Source organism: Schistocerca piceifrons, chromosome 5 (assembly GCF_021461385.2).
Source record: "Schistocerca piceifrons isolate TAMUIC-IGC-003096 chromosome 5, iqSchPice1.1, whole genome shotgun sequence".
NCBI classification, from domain to species: Eukaryota; Metazoa; Arthropoda; class Insecta; order Orthoptera; family Acrididae; genus Schistocerca; species Schistocerca piceifrons.
In genome coordinates, this window is record NC_060142.1 from 119,251,928 (window position 1) to 119,275,260 (window position 23,333).

Below are 23,333 nucleotides of genomic sequence, written 5' to 3' on the forward strand. Positions count from 1 at the left end.
CGACATTTACAACGCTGAAACAAAATTACAAACATCTGTGGAAATATCAGAGAAAAAGCGGCTGCCAACTCTTAAGAGGGCACTGACGTGGAAAAGCACTGAATGAAGCATCAACTGCAAGGTAGCAGATTTGGATACAGCGAAGAATGACAAGAGACAGGAAGGACGTTGATTGTGAGAAGGCCATTTGGGCACTTTTTTAGACATCCTGCGGATGGGACGCGTCCGCCGCCGCCGACATTTCGCGCGCGCTTTTGGAGATCGGAGGCGACACTGCGAAGCAGCACTGGGCGGCAGTCACGTAACCCAGCATGCAGGCACCGCTGCTGCTCCTAGTGGCACTCAGCACTACGCCGGCAGCGGCGTCGACCGCCGTCACCATGCTAGACTGCATCTGCGACAGGTTCTTCGACCGCGGAATGAAAGTCAAAACGAATGGAATGCTCGACCCATATTGCCTCGGTAAGTACGTGCATTCTACTACATTTTCTAAATACACTACTGGCCATTAAAATTGCTACACCACGAAGATTACGTGCTACAGACGCGAAATTGAACAGACAGGAAGAAGATGCTGTGACATGCAAATGATTAGCTTTTCAGAGCATTCACACAAGGTTGGCGCCGGTGGCGACACCTACAACGCGCTGACATGAGGAAAGTTTTCAACCGATTTCTCAGACACAAACAGCAGTTGACCGGCGTTGTTGTGATGCCTCGTGTAAGGAGCAGAAATGCGTACCATCACGTTTCCGACTTCGATGAAGGTCGGATTGTAGCCTATCGCGATTGCGGTATATCGTATCGCGACATTGGTGCTCGCGTTGGTCGAGATCCAATGACTGTTAGCAGAATATGGAATCGGTGGGTTCAGGAGGGTAATACGGAACGCCGTGCTGGATCTCAACGGCCTCGTATCACTAGCAGTCGAGATTACAGGCATCTTATCTGCATGGCTGCAACGGATCGTGCAGCCGCATCTCGATCCGTGAGTCAACAGATGGGGACGTTTGCAAGACAATAACCATCTGCACGAACAGTTCGACGACGTTTGCAGCAGCATGGACTATCAGCTCGGAGACAGTGGCTGCGGTTACCCTTGACGCTGCATCACCAACAGGAGCGTCTGCGATGGTGAACTCAACGACGAACCTGGGTGCACGAATGGGAAAACGTTATTTTTTCGGATGAATCCAGGTTCTGTTTACAGCATCATGAGAGTAGTATCCGTGTTTGGCGACATCGCGGTGAACCCGCATTGGAAGCGTGTATTCGTCATCGCCATACTGGCGTATCACCTGGGGTGATGGTATGGGGTGCCATTGGTTACACATCTCGGTCACCTCTTGTTCGCATTGACGGTACTTTGAACAGTGGACGTTACACCTCAGATGTGTTACGACCCGCGGCTCTACCCTTCATTCGATCCCTGCGAAACCGTACATTTCAGCAGGGTAATGCACGACCGCATGTTGCAGGTCCTGTACGGTCCTTTCTGGACACAAAAAATGTGCGACTGCTGCCCTGGCAGCACATTCTCGAGATCTGTCACCAACTGAAAACGCCTGGTCAATGGTGACAGAGCAACTGGCTCGACGCAATGCGCCAGTCACTACTCTTGATGAACTGTGGTATCGTGTTGAAGCTGCATGGGCAGCTGTACCTGTAGACGCCATCCAAGCTCTGTTTGACTCAATGCCCAGGCGTATCAAGGCCGTTATTACGGCCAGAAGTGGTTGTTCTGGGTACTGATTTCTCAGGATCTATGCACCCAAATTGCATGAAAATGTAATCACATGTCATTTCTACTATAATATATTTGTCCAATGAATACCCGTCTGACATGTGCATTTCTTCTTGGTGCAGCAATTTCAATAGCCAGTGGTGTAGTGCGCCCGACTTTACGTTTGGCAGAATGTGAACAAAATTACACATTGCTCAGTTGCTTGCATTCGCTGTGAAACTACCATCTCCTCATCATACAAACTCTCAGGAAATGTAATCGCCGTTTTAGAAATATTACACTAATTCGCCAGGACATTAAGGGTCGTAACGCGTTGCTCCATCTTTGGAATAGAACACGGCATTGAAGTTTTGTGGTGCACATTCGGAAAACCCTTGGTGGGTGGCACTAGCTGTTTACTCTCAGACCACTCACTTACCCCAATATACTGGGCGGTGCTTTCTGGGCGCAGACCTGGTATGCGTAAGCAGTCCTAGATGAATTCCGAGGTTCAGATGAGGCAAATTTCCCTGACAGGATATCAATCTGACTTGAGAACAAAGTTCTCCAAACCACTGTAGTACAATTATGGCCACTGCACATTGAACCGTCACCCTGCTGGAAGACGACCTTGTCTTCGGAGAAACATCAAGCATGAAGCGATGCAGGTGTTATGCTGTAACTTTCAGTTATTCCACAGCCGTCATGGTGCCTTGCATTAAGCCGTCGGCATACGGACCGCAGATCCGAACGCTGGGCGTTGAGCGAGCCGAGTTTCTGACGTCATAGCGTGGAATAGCACGTTCGGGAGTCTTTCCGAACGTGCAGGGCAATCTAGCATGTAAGATATTCCGAGCGTGCGTGTGAGCGTTGGCCAATGAGATAGCACAAAGCCACCTACGTCACACGCACGCCGTCTCCCTTCAGTACAGAGTTGTGGGGCGGCATATTGGCATTCATTCCAAGTCTGTATGTACAAATGCCGTTTCTGAGCACCTGCAAATTGAGAATCACGGGAAAACCCGTTGTCAACTGTGGTGATTCGTTCCAATAAAATAATGAGAAACATCATATTCGTGGCAAAATAATTATTGTAACTTGCTTATTATGAGAGTATGCTATTCGAAACAGCGACACACTGAAGATCCACCCAAAACGCATTGTTCTTGGTACAACTTGTTATGATTAAATTTCTATTAGTAACATATCTACGATTAAGGTTTTCAGCCAGATGTAGCATGCTATAACTGAGTGTGAATCACATGTGGTTGGTGTAGCGTAGTGAGTAGTGTCATTGTTCCTTACTAAGCTGCATGTGAGGGCGGTGGTTCGCGTCTCGCCACTTTCATTTTTTTTCTAACATTTGCGTTTTTATTAGGGTCTGATACTTTATTATTAGTTTAATATAAGTATATACTACAATATTTGATGTTACGTAAATAGAAGTTCACTTTTTTTTTGAAGAGTGACTTTGTTCGATTGGCTTAATCTGCAGGACAGCTTGTGCTACTAGTACAAAGATATTTTGCTCCTTTTTCTTTTACGCTTCGTAATTCACATGTTGCAAAGATTTTGCCACTGGGAAGGAACAGTGATCAAGTAAAACTGGCCTTGGGGTTTCACTAAAATATGGCAATGATGGCATAATGTTTATCTTTTGTCTAGAAGTATTGCAAATCTGTATCGCACTGTTTGTAATGGAACTTTTATAAGCCTGTGTCCTCATTGATTGGACATGGTACTTTCCTTTTCGTGGACGATGGAGGAAATGTGCGTTTTAATAGAGCTAACTTGGGAATTTTACGGGCGCCCGTTTAGTAAACAGTGTGATTTACGAACTAGAAACATCCCGCAACCGCCGCTGGAGTGCGTTGTGATCGCGTATACCACATTGGGGCCCACGTATCGTATGCACAAGTCGCATCATTTCAGAGCGTTCATCAGCACACTGAACTTAGCACACTCAACGTCGACGTTCGACAGCACTGTCCGTGTGCCGACGGGTTGACGATCAGAGGTACGGTAGAAGCCCAACTGAACGTCTCCCGTAGCATAAATCTGCTCCCACTGGCCTCCATACGTGGTAAGGTGCTTATTTAGAGCAGTCGCTCGCATCCAGTCTCGGAGTTCGATCTGTTGTGACAAGAAAAGCGACTCATCGCACCAGCACAAACCTTACCATTGTCCACTCTCTACACTGGATGATGCTGCGTCCACTGCAGTCGTAATGATGACTTTGACTCAAGTCGGGAGACGTGGAGGTCGCCGGCTCCAGAGCGCCATTTTCAATATAGTGCGCTGTACAGTGTCATCAGAAACATTTTTCAGTACATCAGCAGTGCTGTTTGTCGCCAGGTATACCACAAATCGTCACCTGTCCTGATTTACAGAACGGTCGAACCCACCACCTTCACCAGTGTGCTCAGTGATGAAGCGTGGAAATCCAGCACCTCGTCGCCAGCGGCTGATTTCACTGGCCTTTAACAAATTTCTGTGGGTGGTCACCACGTTTGCACGAAAGAGCCATAGAGCTTCGCAGTTTCCAGTACAAACAGCAAGACGGATCTACATGTATGCGCAATTGAACAACAGTCCCTGAAAGCCGGTACATCCATTAAAAATGTGTGAGTATGCGTACAGAGGAATAGAAGGTGGAACGACCAGACCAAACTATTAACAGGTTATGAAGCTGCCGGAACGAAGTTCACGGATAGGAACGTCAGAAAGTGAAGTCCATCCACAAAGGAGGTAGCTTACAAAATCCGATCAAAGTTTGAATACTGATCCTCAGGCTGCGTTCCATATCACATAACACTAGTGAATCCCCGATTCTGTGAAAAATTCGACTCACATGTATTAAGAAGCTTCAAACGTCTGATTTCTTTACAGATGCCTTAAGCATGTACGAGGGTTGTTCTACAAGTAATGCAATAAATGTTTTTTTTATGGAAGCAGGTAGGTTCTATTCAGTATTCCAATACACCATTGTATGTATTGTATCTTAACCGGGGACCTAGAAACGACGGAGAGGCTCCGTCCCAGCCGCAGCCGCAGTGGTCCACAACCCCACGACGACTACCGCAGTCCACTTCACCCCTCCGCCGCCCCACACCGAACCCAGGGTAATTGTGCGGTTCGGCCCCCGGTGGACCCATCAGGGAACGTCTCACACCAGACGACTGTAACCCCTCTGTTTACGTGGTAGAGTGACGGTGCTGTACGCGTACGTGGAGAACTTGTTTGCGCAGCAATCGTCGACATATTGTAGCTGAAGCGGAATAAAGAGAACCAGCCCGCATTCGCCGAGGCAGATGGAAAACCGCCTAAAAACCATCCACAGACTTGCCGGTTCACCGGACCTCGACACAAGTCCGCCGGGCGGATTCGTGCCGGGGACCAGGCGCTCCTTTCCGCCCGGAGAGCCGTGCGTTAGACAGCTCGGCCAACCGGGCGGCCTTCCAGTACACCATACTATTCCCCCCTCTTTGGGCTGCAAAACAGTGCTTTTCAAAATAATCCCCGCACAAAGTGACGGACGTACGCCACGTTACTGAGAGGGCCTCTATGCCCGCACGATACCGCTCTGCTGGTCGACGTCGGAACCAAAGTTTTCCTTCACCAATAACGTCCTCATCATCACGTACTGCTTCCCGCGAAGTGCAGCCTTCATTGGGCCAAAGTGACGGAAGTAACCCGTGGTCTAGGGGCAGCGTCTTTGATTAGTAATCAAAACGTCTTCGGTCCCGGGTTCGATCCCCGCCACTGCCTAAATTTTGATAAATAATCAGCATTGGCGGCCGAAGACTTCCGGCATAAGAAGTCAGCCTCATTCTGCCAACGGCCTTGTCAAAGAGGGCGGAGGAGCGGATAGAGGTTCAGGGCACTCTCTTGTCCTAGGGGTGGGAAATTGCCCCTAAAGGCGGAAGAATCAGCAATGATCAACGACATGAGGATGCAGAAGGCAATGGAAACCACTGCATTAAAGACACGTAATGTGTATCCACAGCACATGTGGCCTGTAATTGAAGAAGTGTCATGATGATCTCTCCATTGGCAAAAGATTCCGGAATAGTCCCCCATTCGGATCTCCGGGAGGGGACTGCCAAGGGGGAGGTTACCATGAGAAAGAGATTGAATAATCAACGAAAGGATAACGTTCTACGAGTCGGGGCGTGGAATGTCAGAAGCTTGAACGTGGTAGGGAAACTAGAAAATCTGAAAAGGGAAATGCAAAGGCTCGATCTAGATATAGTAGTGGTCAGTGAAGTGAAGTGGAAGGAAGACAAGGATTTCTGGTCAGATGAGTATCGGGTAACATTAACAGCAGCAGAAAATGGTATAACAGGTGTAGGATTCGTTATGAATAGGAAGGTAGGGCAGAGGGTGTGTTACTGTGAACAGTTCAGTGACCGGGTTGTTCTAATCAGAATCGACAGCAGACCAACACCGACAACGATAGTTCAGGTATACATGCCGACATCGCAAGCTGAAGATGAACAGATAGAGAAAGTGTATGAGGATATTGAAAGGGTAATGCAGTATGTAAAGGGGGACGAAAATCTAATAGTCATGGGCGACTGGAATGCAGTTGTGGGGGAAGGAGTAGAAGAAAAGGTTACAGAAGAATATGGGCTTGGGACAAGGAATGAAAGAGGAGAAAGACTAATTGAGTTCTGTAACAAGTTTCAGCTGGTAATAGCGAATACCTTGTTCAAGAATCACAAGAGGAGATGGTATACATGGAAAAGGCCGGGAGATACGGGAAGATTTCAATTAGATTACATCATGGTCAGACAGAGATTCCGAAATCAGATACTGGATTGTAAGGCGTACCCAGGAGCAGATATAGACTCAGATCACAATATAGTAGTGATGAAGAGTAGGCTGAAGTTCAAGACATCAGTCAGGAAGAGTCAATAGGCAAAGAAGTGGGATACGGAAGTACTAAGGAATGACGAGATACGTTTGAAGTTCTCTAACGATATAGATACAGCAGTAAGGAATAGCGCAGTAGGCAGTACAGTTGAAGAGGAATGGACATCTCTAAAAAGGGCCATCACAGAAGTTGGGAAGGAAAACATAGGTACAAAGAAGGTAGCTGCGAAGAAACCATGGGTAACAGAAGAAATACTTCAGTTGATTGATGAAAGGAGGAAGTACAAACATGTTCCGGGAAAATCAGGAATACAGAAATACAGGTCGCTGAGGAATGAAATAAATAGGAAGTGCAGGGAAGCTAAGACGAAATGGCTGCAGGAAAAATGTGAAGACATCGAAAAAGATATGATTGTCGGAAGGACAGACTCAGCATACAGGAAAGTCAAAACAACCTTTGGTGACATTGAAAGCAACGGTGGTAACATTAAGAGTGCAACGGGAATTTCACTGTTAAATGCAGAGGAGAGAGCAGATAGGTGGAAAGAATACATTGAAAGCCTCTATGAGGGTGAAGATTTGTCTGATGTGATAGAAGAAGAAACAGGAGTCGATTTAGAAGAGATAGGGGATCCAGTATTAGAATCGGAATTTAAAAGAGCTTTGGAGGACTTACGGTCAAATAAGGCAGAAGGGATAGATAACATTCCATCAGAATTTCTAAAATCATTGGGGGAAGTGGCAACAAAACGACTATTCACGTTGGTGTGTAGAATATATGAGTCTGGCGATATACCATCTGACTTTCGGAAAAGCATCATCCACACAATCCCGAAGACGGCAAGAGCTGACAAGTGCGAGAATTATCGCACAATCAGCTTAACAGCTCATGCATCGAAGCTGCTTACAAGAATAATATACAGAAGAATGGAAAAGAAAATTGAGAATGCGCTAGGTGACGATTAGTTTGGCTTTAGGAAAAGTAAAGGGACGAGAGAGGCAATTCTGACGTTACGGCTAATAATGGAAGCAAGGCTAAAGATAAATCAAGACACTTTCATAGGATTAGTCGTCCTGGAAAAAGCATTCGACAATATAAAATGGTGCAAGCTGTTCGACATTCTGAAAAAAGTAGGGGTAAGCTATAAGGAGAGACGGGTCATATACAATATGTACAACAGCCAAGAGGGAATAATAAGACTGGACGATCAAGAACGAAGTGCTCGTATTAAGAAGGGTGTAAGACAAGGGTGTCGCCTTTCGCCCCTACTCTTCAATCTGTACATCGAGGAAGCAATGATGGAAATAAAAGAAAGGTTCAGGAGTGGAATTAAAACACAAGGTGAACGGATATCAATGATACGATTCACTGATGACATTGCTATCCTGAGTGAACGTGAAGAAGAATTAAATGATCTGCTGAACGGAATGAACAGTCTAATGAGTACACAGTATGGTTTGAGAATAAATCGGAGAAAGACGAAGGTAATGAGAAGTAGTAGAAATGAGAACAGCGAGAAACTTAACATCAGAATTGATGGTCACGAAGTCAATGAAGTTAAAGAATTCTGCTACCTAGGCAGTAAAATAACCAATGACGGACGGAGCAAGGAGGACATCAAAAGCAGACTCGCTATGGCAAAAAAGGCATTTCTGGCCAAGAGAAGTCTACTAATATCAAATACCGGCCTTAATTTGAGGAAGAAATTTCTGAGGATGTACGTCTGGAGTACAGCATTGTATAGTAGTGAAACATGGACTGTGGGAAAACCGGAACAGAAGAGAATCGAAGCATTTGAGATGTGGTGCTATCGGCGAATGTTGAAAATTAGGTAGACTGATAAGGTAAGGAATAAGGAGGTTCTACGCAGAATCGGAGAGGAAAGGAATATGTGGAAAACACTGATAAGGAGAAGGGACAGGATGACAGGACATCTGCTAAGACATGAGGGAATGACTTCCATGGTACTAGAGGGAGCTGTAGAGAGCAAAAACTGTAGAGGAAGACAGAGATTGGAATACGTCAAGCAAATAATTGAGGACGTAGGTTGCAAGTGCTACTCTGAGATGAAAACGTTAGCACAGTAAAGGAATTCGTGGCGGGCCGCATCAAACCAGTCAGTAGACTGATGACCAAAAAAAAAAAAAGGACGGTAGTTCGAAAGTGCGACATCTGGGCTGTAGTGTGCGTGAGGAAGAACAATCCAACCAAGTCTCGAGCAGACTTGTGTTTGACCTTGCGTTGTCATGGAGGAGGAGAAGTCAATTTGTATTTTTATTGCGTTTCTTCAGTTCCCTTAGAAAACCCTGAAGTCGTTTCTTCAGTTTCCTTATAATAGCACAATACACTTCCGAGTAGATCTTTGACCGAGCGACGTGGCGCAGTGGTTAGACACTGGACTCGCATTCGGGAGGACGGCGGTTCAATCCCGCGTCCGGCCATCCTGCTTTAGGTTTTCCATGATTCCCTAAATCGCTTCAGGCAAATGCCGGGATGGTTCCTTTGAAAGGGTACGGACGACTTCTTTCCCTAATCCGATGAGACCGATGACCTCACTGTTCGATCTCCTCCCCAAAATCAACACAGTAGATCGTTGCATCATGAGGTAGGACACCGGTGAACGAGTGAGCGATCACTACCAACAGAGACGTCCAGGTGTGCAGCGAGATGTTTCATTGTACTAGGCCGATCACCTCGAACGAGAGTGTCCGCACTTTGCAACATTGCAGTCTGTGTGCGGCCGGCCGTCTCGCGGGAGAACGGACAGGTTTGCGCGACCTTGGTGCGATGATGACAGACACCTCGACCAACGAATCACAGTGCTTTTGTTCCCTTGCTGTTCAGAGTAAACATTCTGCAAGCGCGTTTGAATATCTGCGACGCTCTGGATTTCCGCCAAGAGAAACTCAGTGACAGCTTCCTGCCTTGAACGCACCTCCTTTACAGACGCCATTTTGGAGCCTACGTATAGAATATGGCTCAAACGGCTCTGAGCACTATAGGACTTAACATCTGAGGTCACCAGTCCCCTAGAACTTAGAACTACTTAAACCTAACCTAAGGACATCACACACATTAATGTCCGAGGGAGGATTCTAACCTGCGACCGTACCGGCCGCGCGTCTCCAGACTGAAGCGCCTAGAACCGCTCAGCCACACTGGCCGGCCTCTACGTATAGAGCCGCCACCTATCGAAACTTCGTGGAACTATAGGCCCCGAAGCGGGAATATTCCGCACTTTTTCAAGCGAAATTTGCCGAGAAAAAAAACATCTTTTGTATTACTTGTGAAAGGCCTTTCGTACGTAAGTGAGCCAAAGTTTAGGAAAAGTTTCAGATTATGCTTAAAGTTTATTGGAAATAGCTAAGTGCTCTATTATGAAGTATTATGTGAACGTGAACTGGCTAATTTGCTCTCCATTTCAAACAAAAGCCAGATTTCACGCGTATCAAAGCTTATGGCGTTATGCCACCAGAACTATGTGTCACTCACTGATATAATTTTTTAGGAAGGTTCTCGTGGGCCCCTACCACCACGGCACCGCGCGTCCCCAGGTTACGGATAGGGGATACGGCCTCGAGATATGAACGGTAGCTGCGAATACAAAAAATAAGCAGTCGCACACAGCCGGTGGCGAGCAGGCGATGGCGTGATGAACCATTCCTTTTTCTTCTTCTCTTACTATCAAATCTATTCATAAAGAATCAGCAACATTAATGACCATGGATCCCTTTGAAGTAAAATATTCCGGAGGTAAACTAGGTTCCCATTCGTATCTCCGGGCGGAACCTCCTTCGAAGAGATTCCGGCCGAAAGGAACTTTCACGTTGGGAACACGGAACGTTAAAAGTTTGAACAGGCCAGGAAAGTTCCAGACGTTATTAGACTAATTAGATAGATACGATGTAGACATTACAGCTATTCAAGAAACTCGGTGGCAGGGGGAGGGTAGCATAAAGAGGAGTAACTATACATTTTTCTATGGAGGTGCGGAAGCTCACAGTTTCGGAACAGGTTTCGCAGTACAGAAAATAGTGATTCACGCAATCAGAGATATAAGGTTCATTAGTGACTGGCTATCAGTTATAGTGTTGTCCGGCAGGTGTAATAGACTAGGCGTAATTAATGTACACGCACCAACTGAGGACACTGAAGAGGTTGTTAAAGACGGCTTTTATGAAGAACTAGATCAACTGTGGGATGAGTTCTCTTCGGACGACACAAAATTAATCGCAGGTGATTTTAATGCGAAGATAGGGAAGGAGGAAGCAGTCCGGCCTACAATTGGGAAAGAAAGTTTGCATAACATTTCGAATGATAATGGCACAATGGTGGTTAATTTAGCTGTTTCAAAAGACATGATTGTTGAGAGCACATATTTCAAAAGGAAGGACATTCATAAAGCAACTTGGGTTTCTCCGGATGGACACACCCGAAACCAAATTGATCATGTTCTTGTAGATCGGAGATGACACACTAGTATAGAAAATGTTACGACTTTCAGGGGAGCAGATTGCGATTCTGATCATTTTCTTGTAGTTGCCAAAGTTCACCAACGGCTATTACAGCAACATCAAGGTGTCACAATGCAGAACTTGTTAGGTTCGACACTGACAAGCTAAATGGTGAAACCTTTAGAAGAAGGTACATCATAGAAATTTCAAATAGGTTTGATGCTCTCAGGACGCACGAAGATCAAGACGAGGATGTAAATAAACAGTAGATCACTGTGAGGAGTTATATCAAAGAGGCAGCGTAGGTCACAATAGTTACAATTAAGAAGAACAGGAGGAAACCGTAGTTTGATGAGGAATGCAAGAAATTGGTAGAGAAAAGGAGAAAAGCGCGATTAGATTGGGATAGAATGCGAGACAGAAAACGAGAGGAGTCCTTGAATCTGAGGAGGGAAGTTGGTCGTAGGGTACGGGCAAAGATGAGGGATTATTTGAACAATCAAATTAAAAAATGGAAACAAACAGTAAAACAAAAAACATTAGGGAACTTCACCTAGACATAAATGGATATAGAGAGGGGTTCAAGGCTAGGGCAAATGCACTTCGAGAGGATGCCAGGGGAATACTGACAGACCCCAGTGCTATATTAAGTAAATGGAGGGCGTATTTTGTGCATCTATTAAATGTACACCAGGAAGCAGGAAATGAGCAGGCGTACGATATACATACAGCAGAACTCCAGATACCTGAGCCAACGTTAAAGGAAGTAAGAGATGCAATCAACAAATTGAAAAACCATAAAGCACCAGGATCAGACTGCATAACTCCAGAATTAGTTAAAAATAGGGGACAGAAATTGGTGGAAGTAGTTCACAAAGTGATAACTAAAGTATGGAACTCAGTGATGATACCTGAAGAGTGGCAGGAGTCGATTCTGATTCCAATTTTTAAGAAGGGCGACAAAATGGATTGTACTAATTATAGAGGGATATCGCTATTACCAGTATGTTCCAAAATTTTCTCGAATATTCTGCTAAGCAGGCTTACACCATATGCAGATGAAATTGTGGGGGATTACCAAGCTGGCTTTCGGAGGAACAGATCAACTATAGACCAAATATTCACCCTGCGTCAAATTTTGGAAAAGAAATGCGAATACAATAAACCAGTTCATAATATTTTCATAGATTTTACAAAAGCATATGATTCAGTATTGCAATAAAAATTGTACAGAATTCTTTTGGAACTTGAAATACCAAAGAAGTATGTTAGACTTATAGAAGCGGGTTTGAAAAACACAAAAGGTAGAGTACGCGTGGGGAAATTGGAGTCAGAAGAATTTGTAATAAAGAACGGACTTAAGAAGGGAGATGCCCTGTCTCCACTACTTTTTAATTTAGTCCAACAATATATTGTACGAATGGTAGCAGATAATTCAGAGGGTGTGGAGTTAAATGGAAATATTAAGATATTAGGGTATGCAGATGATCTAAAGAACATTAGCGGTAGGGAAGAACCTGTAACAGCAAATGCGAATGCGTTAATCAAGGCTAATGTAGGTCTAAGGATAAGTAAAGACAAAACTAAATACCTTGTTACTAGTAGAATGCCAACAGCAGTAGATCAGGAAACGTTAAGAGTTGGAGACATGCAGTTTGAAAAAGTGAACACTTTTAAGTATCTAGGCGTGGACATCAGTTCGAGAAATGAGACTGAATCCGAGCTGAAGAAGAGATTACGGACGGGAAATGCGTGCTACTTCTCACTGAATAGATTACTTTCATCACGGGTATTGTCTAGGAATTTAAAGATTAGAATATACAAAACTATTATTCTACCAGTTATGCTGTATTGGTGTGAGACTTGGTCTCTCTGTGCAAAATGAAAAGCCGTTTCGCGTATTTGAAAACAAATTTTGAGGAAAATTTTCGGAGAAAAAAGGGATCACATTAGCGGAGAGTGGCGAAAACTGCGTAACGATGAGGTTCACAAACTCTATTCAAGCCCTGACATATTCAGTATTATTAAATCACGTAGGCTGCGATGGGCGGGTCACGTAGCTCGAATAGATGAGGGCAGGGCAGCGCGCAGAGTACTGGTAGGGCATCTGGAGGGAAAACGTCCTGTGGGGAGACCGAGGGGTAGATGGGAGGACAATGTGAAGGCTGATTTGAGGAGCCTAGGTATTGAAGGTGAATGGAAGGAAATAGCCCAAGACAGGGACAGATTGCGAAAATACGTTACTGCAGTAATGGACTCTCGAGTCCGGTATGACCAGTGTGTGTGTGTGTGTGTGTGTGTGTGTGTGTGTGTGTGTGTGTGTGTGTGTGTGTGTGTCTGTGTGTGCGTGTGTGTGTGTGTAGGTACATTCAGTGGCATGTGTACACACTAGCTTCAAGCAAACGGAATTAGGAACAAAGAAGCAATCACGGCTGATCCTGATGTTTGGCTGCATGAACAGAGAAAATGTAGTGAGCGAGAAACTTTTTGCGTTTCATCATTTTGTGGAGGATATGAGCAAGAAAATGTTTCGTCCGTGTAAAGTTTGTTGCAAGTCGCTAAGTGCCCTTATTTTCAAATGCTGGATGGATGACGTCCGCGTATCTTCACGCCATCAGTTGCACTGCCTCAAGACAAACACACGTTTGTAACTGTAATACTTGTCTTAATGTGGAAAACTTTTGAAGTAAGATTACACATCTTAATGAATATACTCTGAGAGCACTTCAGATTTTTTATTTCTGTCAAATTGAAAATCGAATTTTTGTTGCCCCTCCGCTGCAAACTTTATCGGGTTCCTGGTTCCGCGTCAGAGTTTTAATAATGTAGATTGGGGACGAAAATAGAAGACCCAAAGGAAAGCAGAGCTTCCGTTAAAGTTTAATTCAGTAAGCGTGGAAGCGTCAGCCACTCAAGTTTCAGGTGCTGTAAGAGATCCACATCACCTTTTTGTTTACTGTTAGAATTTCGATACCATTAGATCCTAGAGGAATCAGTCATTATACTGGTTGGATGTATACCTCGCGAAAAAGCAGTGAAGATAAAATTATGGCTTGCCAACAATCGTTCTTCTCGCGGACTGTTCCCAACTGGACCAGGAAACGTAGAAGTGACACGGGTCCTGGAAGTACCCTCAGTTACGCACCATAAGGTGGCTTGCGGAGTACAGACATAGGTGTTGATTTAGATGCTCGTTCCCAGGCACTGGGGCATAAAAATCTGCCCTTTGTCAAGCTGACTTATGTCAGTGTATTTCGCGAGCTGCGGCTTGTTCGACGGTGGAATGGTCCCCCGTTCGTCTCTGCACCAATTACATACTTTCCTTAGCGCGTCACGAAACCGCAACGCAACAAGGCGGTATTCAGTGTCGTGGTGGGCAGTGACCGTGAGTGTATCTCATTGGACTCACTCGCTGAATTGGCGTGGGTACCTATAAACCTAAATGGGCTCAGAGTGATGAGAATACCTACATACTTGGCTGGTCGAGAGGTAGTTGGTAGATCAAGCACCCAAACAACAGTTTCCTGGAGTTGCGCACTGCCACATGGACTCATTGTCTGGAACTCTACCACAGTTAACTGGTTTCTGATTATTGCAACAGACGTCCGCAGTGCCCTCTCTCCTCTACGCATATGTTTGAGGAAAATCAAATCTGGTAACTATTTATCGCAGTAGCCAAATAAGATCAGAACTACTATTCCTAAATGAAGTAATTTTTAATTTATCTAATAGCCACTAACGTAATTACATTTGTGCCGGGCACCAAATTAGAGACAGCCAAACGGACCAAATTAACGCCAAGCATGTACAGGGTGGGCGAGAAGTTGCCGTATCCAGTAGTTCCGAATGCTGGCTGACTAGGTTTGTTTTAGCACAGGCACTTACTTAAGTATTTAGTGCTCAGTAAATCGGTACGTTCCCCACTATGCTGTAAAACACTTTCATACACCTCTATATTCATCTTCACCTATTTTTCAGCAAGTCTGGTTTTATAGAGCGAAATGCCTCCTCCACGGCATTGCGAATTTCTTAGTTTGAACCATATCGACGTGCAGGTAGATGTGCATTAATGACCCATAAACGAGTTGTCAGGTGTGGTGAGGTTAGGACGTACTGGTATCATTTCAAGGAAGCCAGTGTTGTTGACGAACCACGACGTATCTACTGTCCTGGAAAATATTTATTTAGGAACTCGTCCACTGCTAGAGTGTAGTTAGGAGGTGCTCTCACTTAGAGGCTCAGTACTCGTTTGCTGGGTATAATCTTGTCGACTCCAGGGTTCCTGAGAAGGGGACCAGAGTTTGAGTATTCGTTTGCTGGGTACAATCTTGGCGACCCCAGGGTTCCTGAGAGGGGAACTGGTAAGAGCTGCCCGTCCTCTGTCACCATAAGCACGGGACATGCTTCGGCAACGGTGGAACGTTGTGTGTCACAGGGGTGGGGATCATGGCTTGATCGCGTGGATCACGAGGATGATAAAAGCCTCTACAAAAAAAACTTTGAGGGGGAGCAACTCTTAATAGGTAACCTCTGAATGGGGATCATGGCTTGATCGCCTGGATCGCGAGGATGATAAAAGCCTCTACAAAAAAAACTTTGAGGGGGAGCAACTCTTAATAGGCAACCTCTGGATGGAGATCATGGCTTGATTGCCTGGATCGCGAGGATGATAAAAGCCTCTACAAAAAAAAAAACTTTGAGGGGGAGCAACTCTTAATAGGCAACCTCTGGATGGGGATCTTGGCTTGATCGCCTGGATCGCGAGGATGATAAAAGCCTCTACAAAAAAAAAACTTTGAGGGGGAGCAACTCTTAATAGGCAACCTCTGGGGAACCTGCCGCAACTCAGTTGTATAAGGCTTAGCTAGGCAAGTGGGGCTCTGTCTAGGTGGGCTTTCATTCCGTAGCTGCTCGTCGGACCGGGATGGATGCTTCAAAATTTTCTATTTCTCCTCCTAACGGTAAAGGTGGGCCTCTGGTAGGTGCCAATATCCAGTGAAATGAGAGGACTTGTGTAGCCAGCCACGAGATTTGGGGACTACACAGAGTCTTTCACTTTCGTGTAACAGAATACAGGCTGGTGATCAGAATGTGTTTCTTATAGTTAAACGAAAAGAGGGGACCTTTGAGAAAGTATTACCCTTTCACATACAAAAATGTTTCGAGCGAATAGTTGGAAATTTAATATCCATCAAGCATTTGCGAAATGGGTCTCTGCTGGTAGGAAAATGTAATTCTCAATAAGAACATCTAGAAACCTCAATGCCTCAGGGAGTAAGCAGCAGGTAGTGAATGGCTCAACACCTTGAACTCTAGCAACGGTGTTGTGATTTCCAAGCATCTGGTTGACATTCTCTGAGAAGAACTGAAAGCGGAGTTGTTCCAGGAAGGAATCGTTGGTGTGCAAAACATAGTGAAAAGGGTGCATGGTAATCTCGTGAAATGGGACTCATTCATACTGATTTTCAGCAGGACAGAACTTAGAGAGCACATTAAGACTGATTTCCTTCGTCTCAGCTTGTGGCCTTATCTCCCTAACCCAGTGCGTCGTTTTGGATGCCAGCTCCTTGGGCACATAACGTTTGGTTGTAGGGGAGAAGCCACTGGTGGAAAATGTGGTAAGATTACCCGTGAAGGTGTTGGTTGCTCATCTGCCCCAAAGTGTGGGAACTGCTTTGGGGATAATCCCGCCTGGAGCAGGGTTTGCAGTGTCTTCCTTGAAGAAAGGAAGAACCAGAAGGTCAAACAACTAAACGTATCTCGTACGGTGAGGTGAAAACTATCTTCAAGGCCATGCAGCCCCAGGAGTTTGCTACCTCTGTTACTAAGCAGTCAGTTCAGAATACCGATGCTGCTACACAAACAGAGGTTGCTAGTTTGGCACTAGTACCTGAGTTTGTCAATGTACTTGTGCTGCTGCAGTTACTTCAGATCCTGCACTTCCTCCGAGAATATCAGAAAAGACCGTGGCGCTAACGTTGTGGAGCTCCCTCCCTGCTTCTCCAAAGCTGCAGACTGGTCCACAGTCCATTGCTGTCCCTGTCACTGCTGCGGCTGCGGCTGTGGCTCCAAAGCCAACTCAGGGCAAAAAATGAAAGGCAGAGCGGAGAAGGGAAGTAAACAGTCCGGCGACGTCGACATCATCCCGTCTGATGTCTGCACAGCTAATGGAATTTGAGGCAATCATCTCGCCTCAACACCGAGCCTCTGCTCGTTATAGGATCCCCCCTAGCGGAAAGACAGGGTGACAGTGCAAGCACCGAGCTTGATGGCTTCCATATTACAGTGGAACATTAATGGGTTCAGGACACGTGTGGGGGAACTGAAACTGGCTGCACAGGAACGCCTCCTCTGTCTGTGTCTACAAGCAACACATTTTAAAGCTACTGAAGCCCCTGAGTATGGGGCTACACCCATAACCGAAAGGATGACGTGACTGGGGTCAGAGCCAAGGGACAAGTTCCTGTGTTTGTCAACAATGCGCATCACTTCTCTGCTCTCCCCCTGGCTACTAATCTGTAAACAGTTGCCATTGAAATTAATGTGTGTCAGAGGAAACTGTTTTCTCACTGTGTATACCTCAGCAAGATGCAGTAGACTGAGGCTCACACAGATCTTACAGAACAACTCCAGCGACCACTTCTCTTGCTTGGAGACTTCAATGACCATTACATCTTATGGGGCTTGACCTTTACTTGCCCTCGAGGTCGGGTTTGTAGAACCACATGACCTCTCACGAGCTGTGCGTGCTCAACTCAGGTGCTCACACTCATTTCTGTCTTGCTACTGGCTCATTCTCAGCCATTAACCTCAGTTTTTGCTTTTCAGCGCTCGCAACTTCTGTTCAGTGGGAAGTCATTGACAGTCTTCATTCCAGTGACCACTTCCTACTCCCCATTCATCTTCTGAATGGAGCGTTCCCTGAAGAGAAGCCACCAAAACGGACTGTCGGCAGGTCTAACAGGACGCTATTCTAGCAGCTGACTGTGTCTGGACAGCACGACAGTGTCAAAGAATAGGTGGACCACGTTATACTAGTGATCCAGCATGCCCCTGACTTAAGCCATCCCAAAGTCCCCAGGTTCTGTTAGGGGGTACTTTGGAACCCTGATGATCTGGTGAATGCCACTGACAAATCCACATCAGGCATTTGGCTTTTTGATGCTTTAAGTACTGTCCAACAGCAGAGAACCTCAGAGCATTTTGGGTTGCAGGAGCCAAGGCTCGATACGTAATTAAGGAGAGCAATAATAGGTCATGGCAAGCGTTTCTGGACTCCATCAATGGTTTCACTTCTTCTGCAAAAATTTGGCAAGCCATCAGGACTACCTCTGGTAACCGCATCGTTTGCTAATACAGGGTGTTTCAAAAATGACCGGTATATTTGAAACGGCAATAAAAACTAAACGAGCAGCGATAGAAATACACCGTTTGTTGCAATATGCTTGGGACAACAGTACATTTTCAGGCGGACAAACTTTAGAAATTACAGTAGTTACAATTTTCAACAACACATGGCGCTGCAAGTGATGTGAAAGATATAGAAGACAAAGCAGTCTGTGGGTGCGCCATTCTGTACGTTCGTCTTTCTGCTGTAAGCGTGTGCTGTTCACAACGTGCAAGTGTGCTGTAGACAACATGGTTTATGTGGTGTCACCGCCAGACACCACACTTGCTAGGTGGTAGCTTAAATCGGCCGCGGTCCATTTAGTACATGTCGGACCCGCGTGTCGCCACTGTGTGATCGCAGACCGAGCGCCACCACAAGGCCGGTCTCGAGATACGGACGAGCACCGCCCCAGTTGTACGGACGACTTTGCTAGCGACTACATGAACGAAGCCTCGCTCATTTGCAGAGCAGATAGTTAGAATAGCCTTCAGCTAAGTCAATGGCTACGACCTAGCAAGGCGCCATTAGCCTTACATAGTTTGATAGTTATCGTATGAAATGTCTCATCCAGAATGCTGTATTCACATGAAGGAATAAAAGATAAGTATTCGAGGAGCTGCATTTTCTTATTAGCATTCAATAAGTATCCTGTTCCAGAATTCACGCCCGTCTGCGTTAGATAGCGTGCATTTCGGCCTCCTCTATCTACAAGGTGTTGGCACATTCGCCAACACATCAGTTTATTCCTTAGAACAGAGGATTTTTCTGGTGTTGGAATTGCACCGCCTAGAACACAGTGTTGTTGCAACAAGACGAGGAATTAATGTAACCAAAGGACCGAAAAGCGATACAATAAAGGATCTGTTTGAAAAATTTCAACGGACTGGGAACGTGACGGATGAACGTGCTGGAAAGGTAGGGCGACCGCGTACGGCAACCACAGAGGGCAACGCGCAGCTAGTGCAGCAGGTGATCGAACAGCGGCCTCGGGTTTCCGTTCGCTATGTTGCAGCTGCGGTCCAAATGACGCCAACGTCCACGTATCATCTCATGCGCCAAAGTTTACACCTCTATCCATACAAAATTCAAACGCGGGAACCCCTCAGCGCCGCTACCATTGCTGCACGAGAGACATTCGCTAACGATATAGTGCACAGGATTGATGACGGCGAGATGCATGTGTGCAGCATTTGGTTTACTGACGAAGCTTATTTTTACCTGGACGGCTTCGTCAATAAACAGAACTGGCGCATATGGGGAACCGAAAAGCCCCATGTTGCAGTCCCACCGTCCCTGCATCCTCAAAAAGTACTGGTCTGGGCCGCCATTTCTTCCAAAGAAATCATTGGCCCATTTTTCAGATCCGAAACGATTACTGCATCACGCTATCTGGACATTCTTCGTGAATTTGTGGCGGTACAAACTGCCTTAGACGACACTGCGAACACCTCGTGGTTTATGCAAGATGGTGCCCGGCCACATCGCACGGCCGACGTCTTTAATTTCCTGAATGAATATTTCGATGATCGTGTGATTGCTTTGGGCTATCCGAAACATACAGGAGGCGGCGTGGATTGGCCTCCCTATTCGCCAGACATGAACCCCTGTGACTTCTTTCTGTGGGGACACTTGAAAGACCAGGTGTACCGCCAGAATCCAGAAACAATTGAACAGCTGAAGCAGTACATCTCATCTGCATGTGAAGCCATTCCGCCAGACACGTTATCAAAGGTTTCGGGTAATTTCATTCAGAGACTACGCCATATTATTGCTACGCATGGTGGATATGTGGAAAATATCGTACTATAGAGTTTCCCAGACCGCAGCGCCATCTGTTGTTGAAAATTGTAGCTACTGTAATTTCGAAAGTTTGTCTGCCTGAAAATGTACTGTTGTCCCAAGCATATTGCAACAAACGGTGTATTTCTATCGCTGCTCGTTTAGTTTTTATTGCCGTTTCAAATATACCGGTCATTTTTGAAACACCCTGTAGCAGCAGTACTGAATCAGGGATGCCTCTGAACAACAGCCAAAGACATCACACAGATGTTGGCACAGCATTTTGCAAAAACTACTGTGAATAACAGGCAGCATCTGGCGACTCATCACTACCTTGCAACTGTAGAGTGGGGCATGTTGGATTTCAGGTCCAACAATGCTGAGTCTTACTACTACCCTTTTTCCATGTGGGAGCTGGAAACTATTGATACTGCACCTAATCACGACCAAATCTGATAAAGCATGCTTCGACATGTGCCAGAAGCGTCAAAGGAAATCCTCGTCAACAGTTTTAAAGTGATATGGCAGACAAGTCACTTCCTCAACTTGTGGAGAGAGGCAATTTTGGTACCTCTCCTCAAACTACGAAAGGACATATACCAGTAGTTGTCTGAGTCTCGCCCTAATGAGCTTTATAAGAAAGACCGGGCATGAATGGTTAATTATTGTCTGGTCTGGTTGTTAGGGCCAGGCTACTCCTCAGACCCTCTCAGTGTGGATTCTGGAGATTTCGTTCCACTCTCGATTCCCTGACCCTTCTACAGGCAGCTGTTCAGCAGGCTTTCCTACATAAACGTCACTGTACCGGCGCCGGCCGAAGTGGCCGTGCGGTTAAAGGCGCTGCAGTCTGGAACCGTAAGACCGCTACGGTCGCAGGTTCGAATCCTGCCTCGGGCATGGATATTTGTGATGTCCTTAGGTTAGTTAGGTTTAACTAGTTCTAAGTTCTAGGGGACTAATGACCTCAGCAGTTGAGTCCCATAGTGCTCAGAGCCATTTGAACCATTTGAACTGTACCGGCATATTATTTGACGTAAGTTAGGCATATGAACTACTTGGAGATGCAGTATTCTCTCACAACTGCATCACTGGGGTTTTTGCGGCCGCCTCCTTATCTTCATACGGTCTTGCCTGTCTCAGCGGGTTTTTCGGTCCTGGCTTGAAGATACAATGTCTGATCGTTTTGAGAACGAGAATGGTGTACCCCAGGGCAGTGTTTTAAGTATTACCCTCTTTGCCATAGTCATCAACAGTTTCACGGCTTCTGTATGGAGTTCCATATGATGGTAATTATTTGTGGATGGTTTTGCTGCTTTCCGTTCCTCCTCTAGTACTGAAACAGTGACCCATCAGCTGCAGCTTCCAATGGAGAGGTTAAAAGAGTGGGCTATACATATGGGTTTTCGATTTTCTACATCTATGTATGTGTATGTGTGTTTGTGTGTGTGTGTGTGTGTGTGTGTGTGTGTGTGTGTGTGTTTGTGTGTGTGTGTGGTCATTTTAATCGTTTGTGATGAATTTTAATTTCCCTGACTTGAATATCAAGGACACCATTTAACATTTTAAAAGAGTCAGTGTGGTTTCTTGGCCCGATTTTTGACTCCAGACTGTCGTGGTTACCACACCTGAGAGACCTGAAAGCCAGAACACAGAAGGCGCTGGATATTACAAAATATGCTAGCAACAAATCTTGGGGAGCGGAGATGGCGCGTCTGCTCCAGTTTTATAAGGCTTTTGTGCGTTTACAGCTAGGCTATGAATGCGGAGTGTACAGGTCAGCGAGGCCTTCTTACCTGACCTGCCAGGCAACAAATGTGACGCCCTCAAAAAGAAAGTGATTTTATTGACATGTGATGTGAGACTTACAGTAGTTCATCTTCGCAGAAGTGCACGATAATAAATTCAGGCAAAATGAAACACGCATGTCACAGTGAAGGATGCCCAGACAGTCTCATTATTACACAGCGTGCCCTATTACGGTGGCAACGCAGACGTGAACTGTCACAAGCAGACGATCATAAAGATATCGAATGCCATCATCCAATGGATTGTCCCGAGCATCTTGCTGCACCTTCTGCTGCAATTCGACAGTGGTTCTGGAAGGCTCTGGAGAATGAGTAAATTCCCACTTCATCATGTCCTACACGCTTTAATTAGGCTCAGGTCTGGTAATCTTACTGGTAGGGTACTTGTACACCATGAAGAGATAGTTGGACGTAACATGTCCTGCCGAAAAGCACATCTTCCTCCTGACGAAGAAAAGTCACTGGCGTGGAGAATACAACCTGTGCAATGAGGTGGGCACTAGTTACTTTATCCTGCGAAAACACCAAATGTGACCACGAACTTTAATTGGTGCCACCCCCCCCCCTCCTCCCCGCATTTAATGAAGACTTTGGCGATTGTTCCTGTTCTCCAAAATAGGCCAACCATCAGGTCTAGGGATACAGTCGGAACTTACTCTCATCACTAAAGACAACAGAGTGCCATTCTATTCTCCACTTGCTTCTTTCATGACACCAGAGCCTTCAGTGGTAACCTGGCCATAGGCACACGTGATATTACTCCTGCTGCAAGCAGACGGTACTTACTAGTCGTTGGAGACACGAAAGGTACAACATGTGCCCAGATTTCTTCCCTGGATGATGTTCGATCGCCCGACACTGCTGGCACAATATACAGACCTTGACGTGCCACATGGACGTCCAGAACCTGGTATGGGAGTGTTCGACAGAGGACAACTAAAAGCGACACACCAACGGTAATTTGTGCCAAACTTTTGCAGCACTGTGTCGACACGTCCATCCAGCTTCTTGTAAACCCAAAGTGCAACCGCATTCAAATGGACGAAGTTGTTCAACAGGAGTAGGTACGCGTCCGCAGGGCCTGGTTGTACCCTGTTCACCTCTAAGTTCAGCACCGTAATTACCAGCAGAGTCAGGAAAGAGGATGCGCAGAGAGGCCACCTGAATGATATCTGATGAGGTGTTTCAGGAGGAACAATGAATAATTTGGGTGTGGTAGTACAGACTAATTAAAAAAAGTTCTACCCTGGTGTCTAGTCGTAATTGAATACACAGATACTGCTCTTAGAATGTAACAAAAATAAAT

General features: G+C 45.7%; 1 protein-coding gene across 1 annotated transcript in view; it reads left to right on the forward strand.

Annotated features, from left to right (window-relative positions):
* The first annotated feature begins 307 nt into the window (after window positions 1–307).
* The window catches only part of LOC124798786, a 110,031-nt gene continuing 87,005 nt past the window's right edge, over window positions 308–23,333 (forward strand). The window contains exon 1 of the mRNA XM_047262315.1: window positions 308–462. Within this exon, the coding sequence (XP_047118271.1) occupies window positions 312–462 (151 nt within the window). The 5' untranslated portion in view covers window positions 308–311. The remainder of the gene's footprint in view (window positions 463–23,333) is intronic.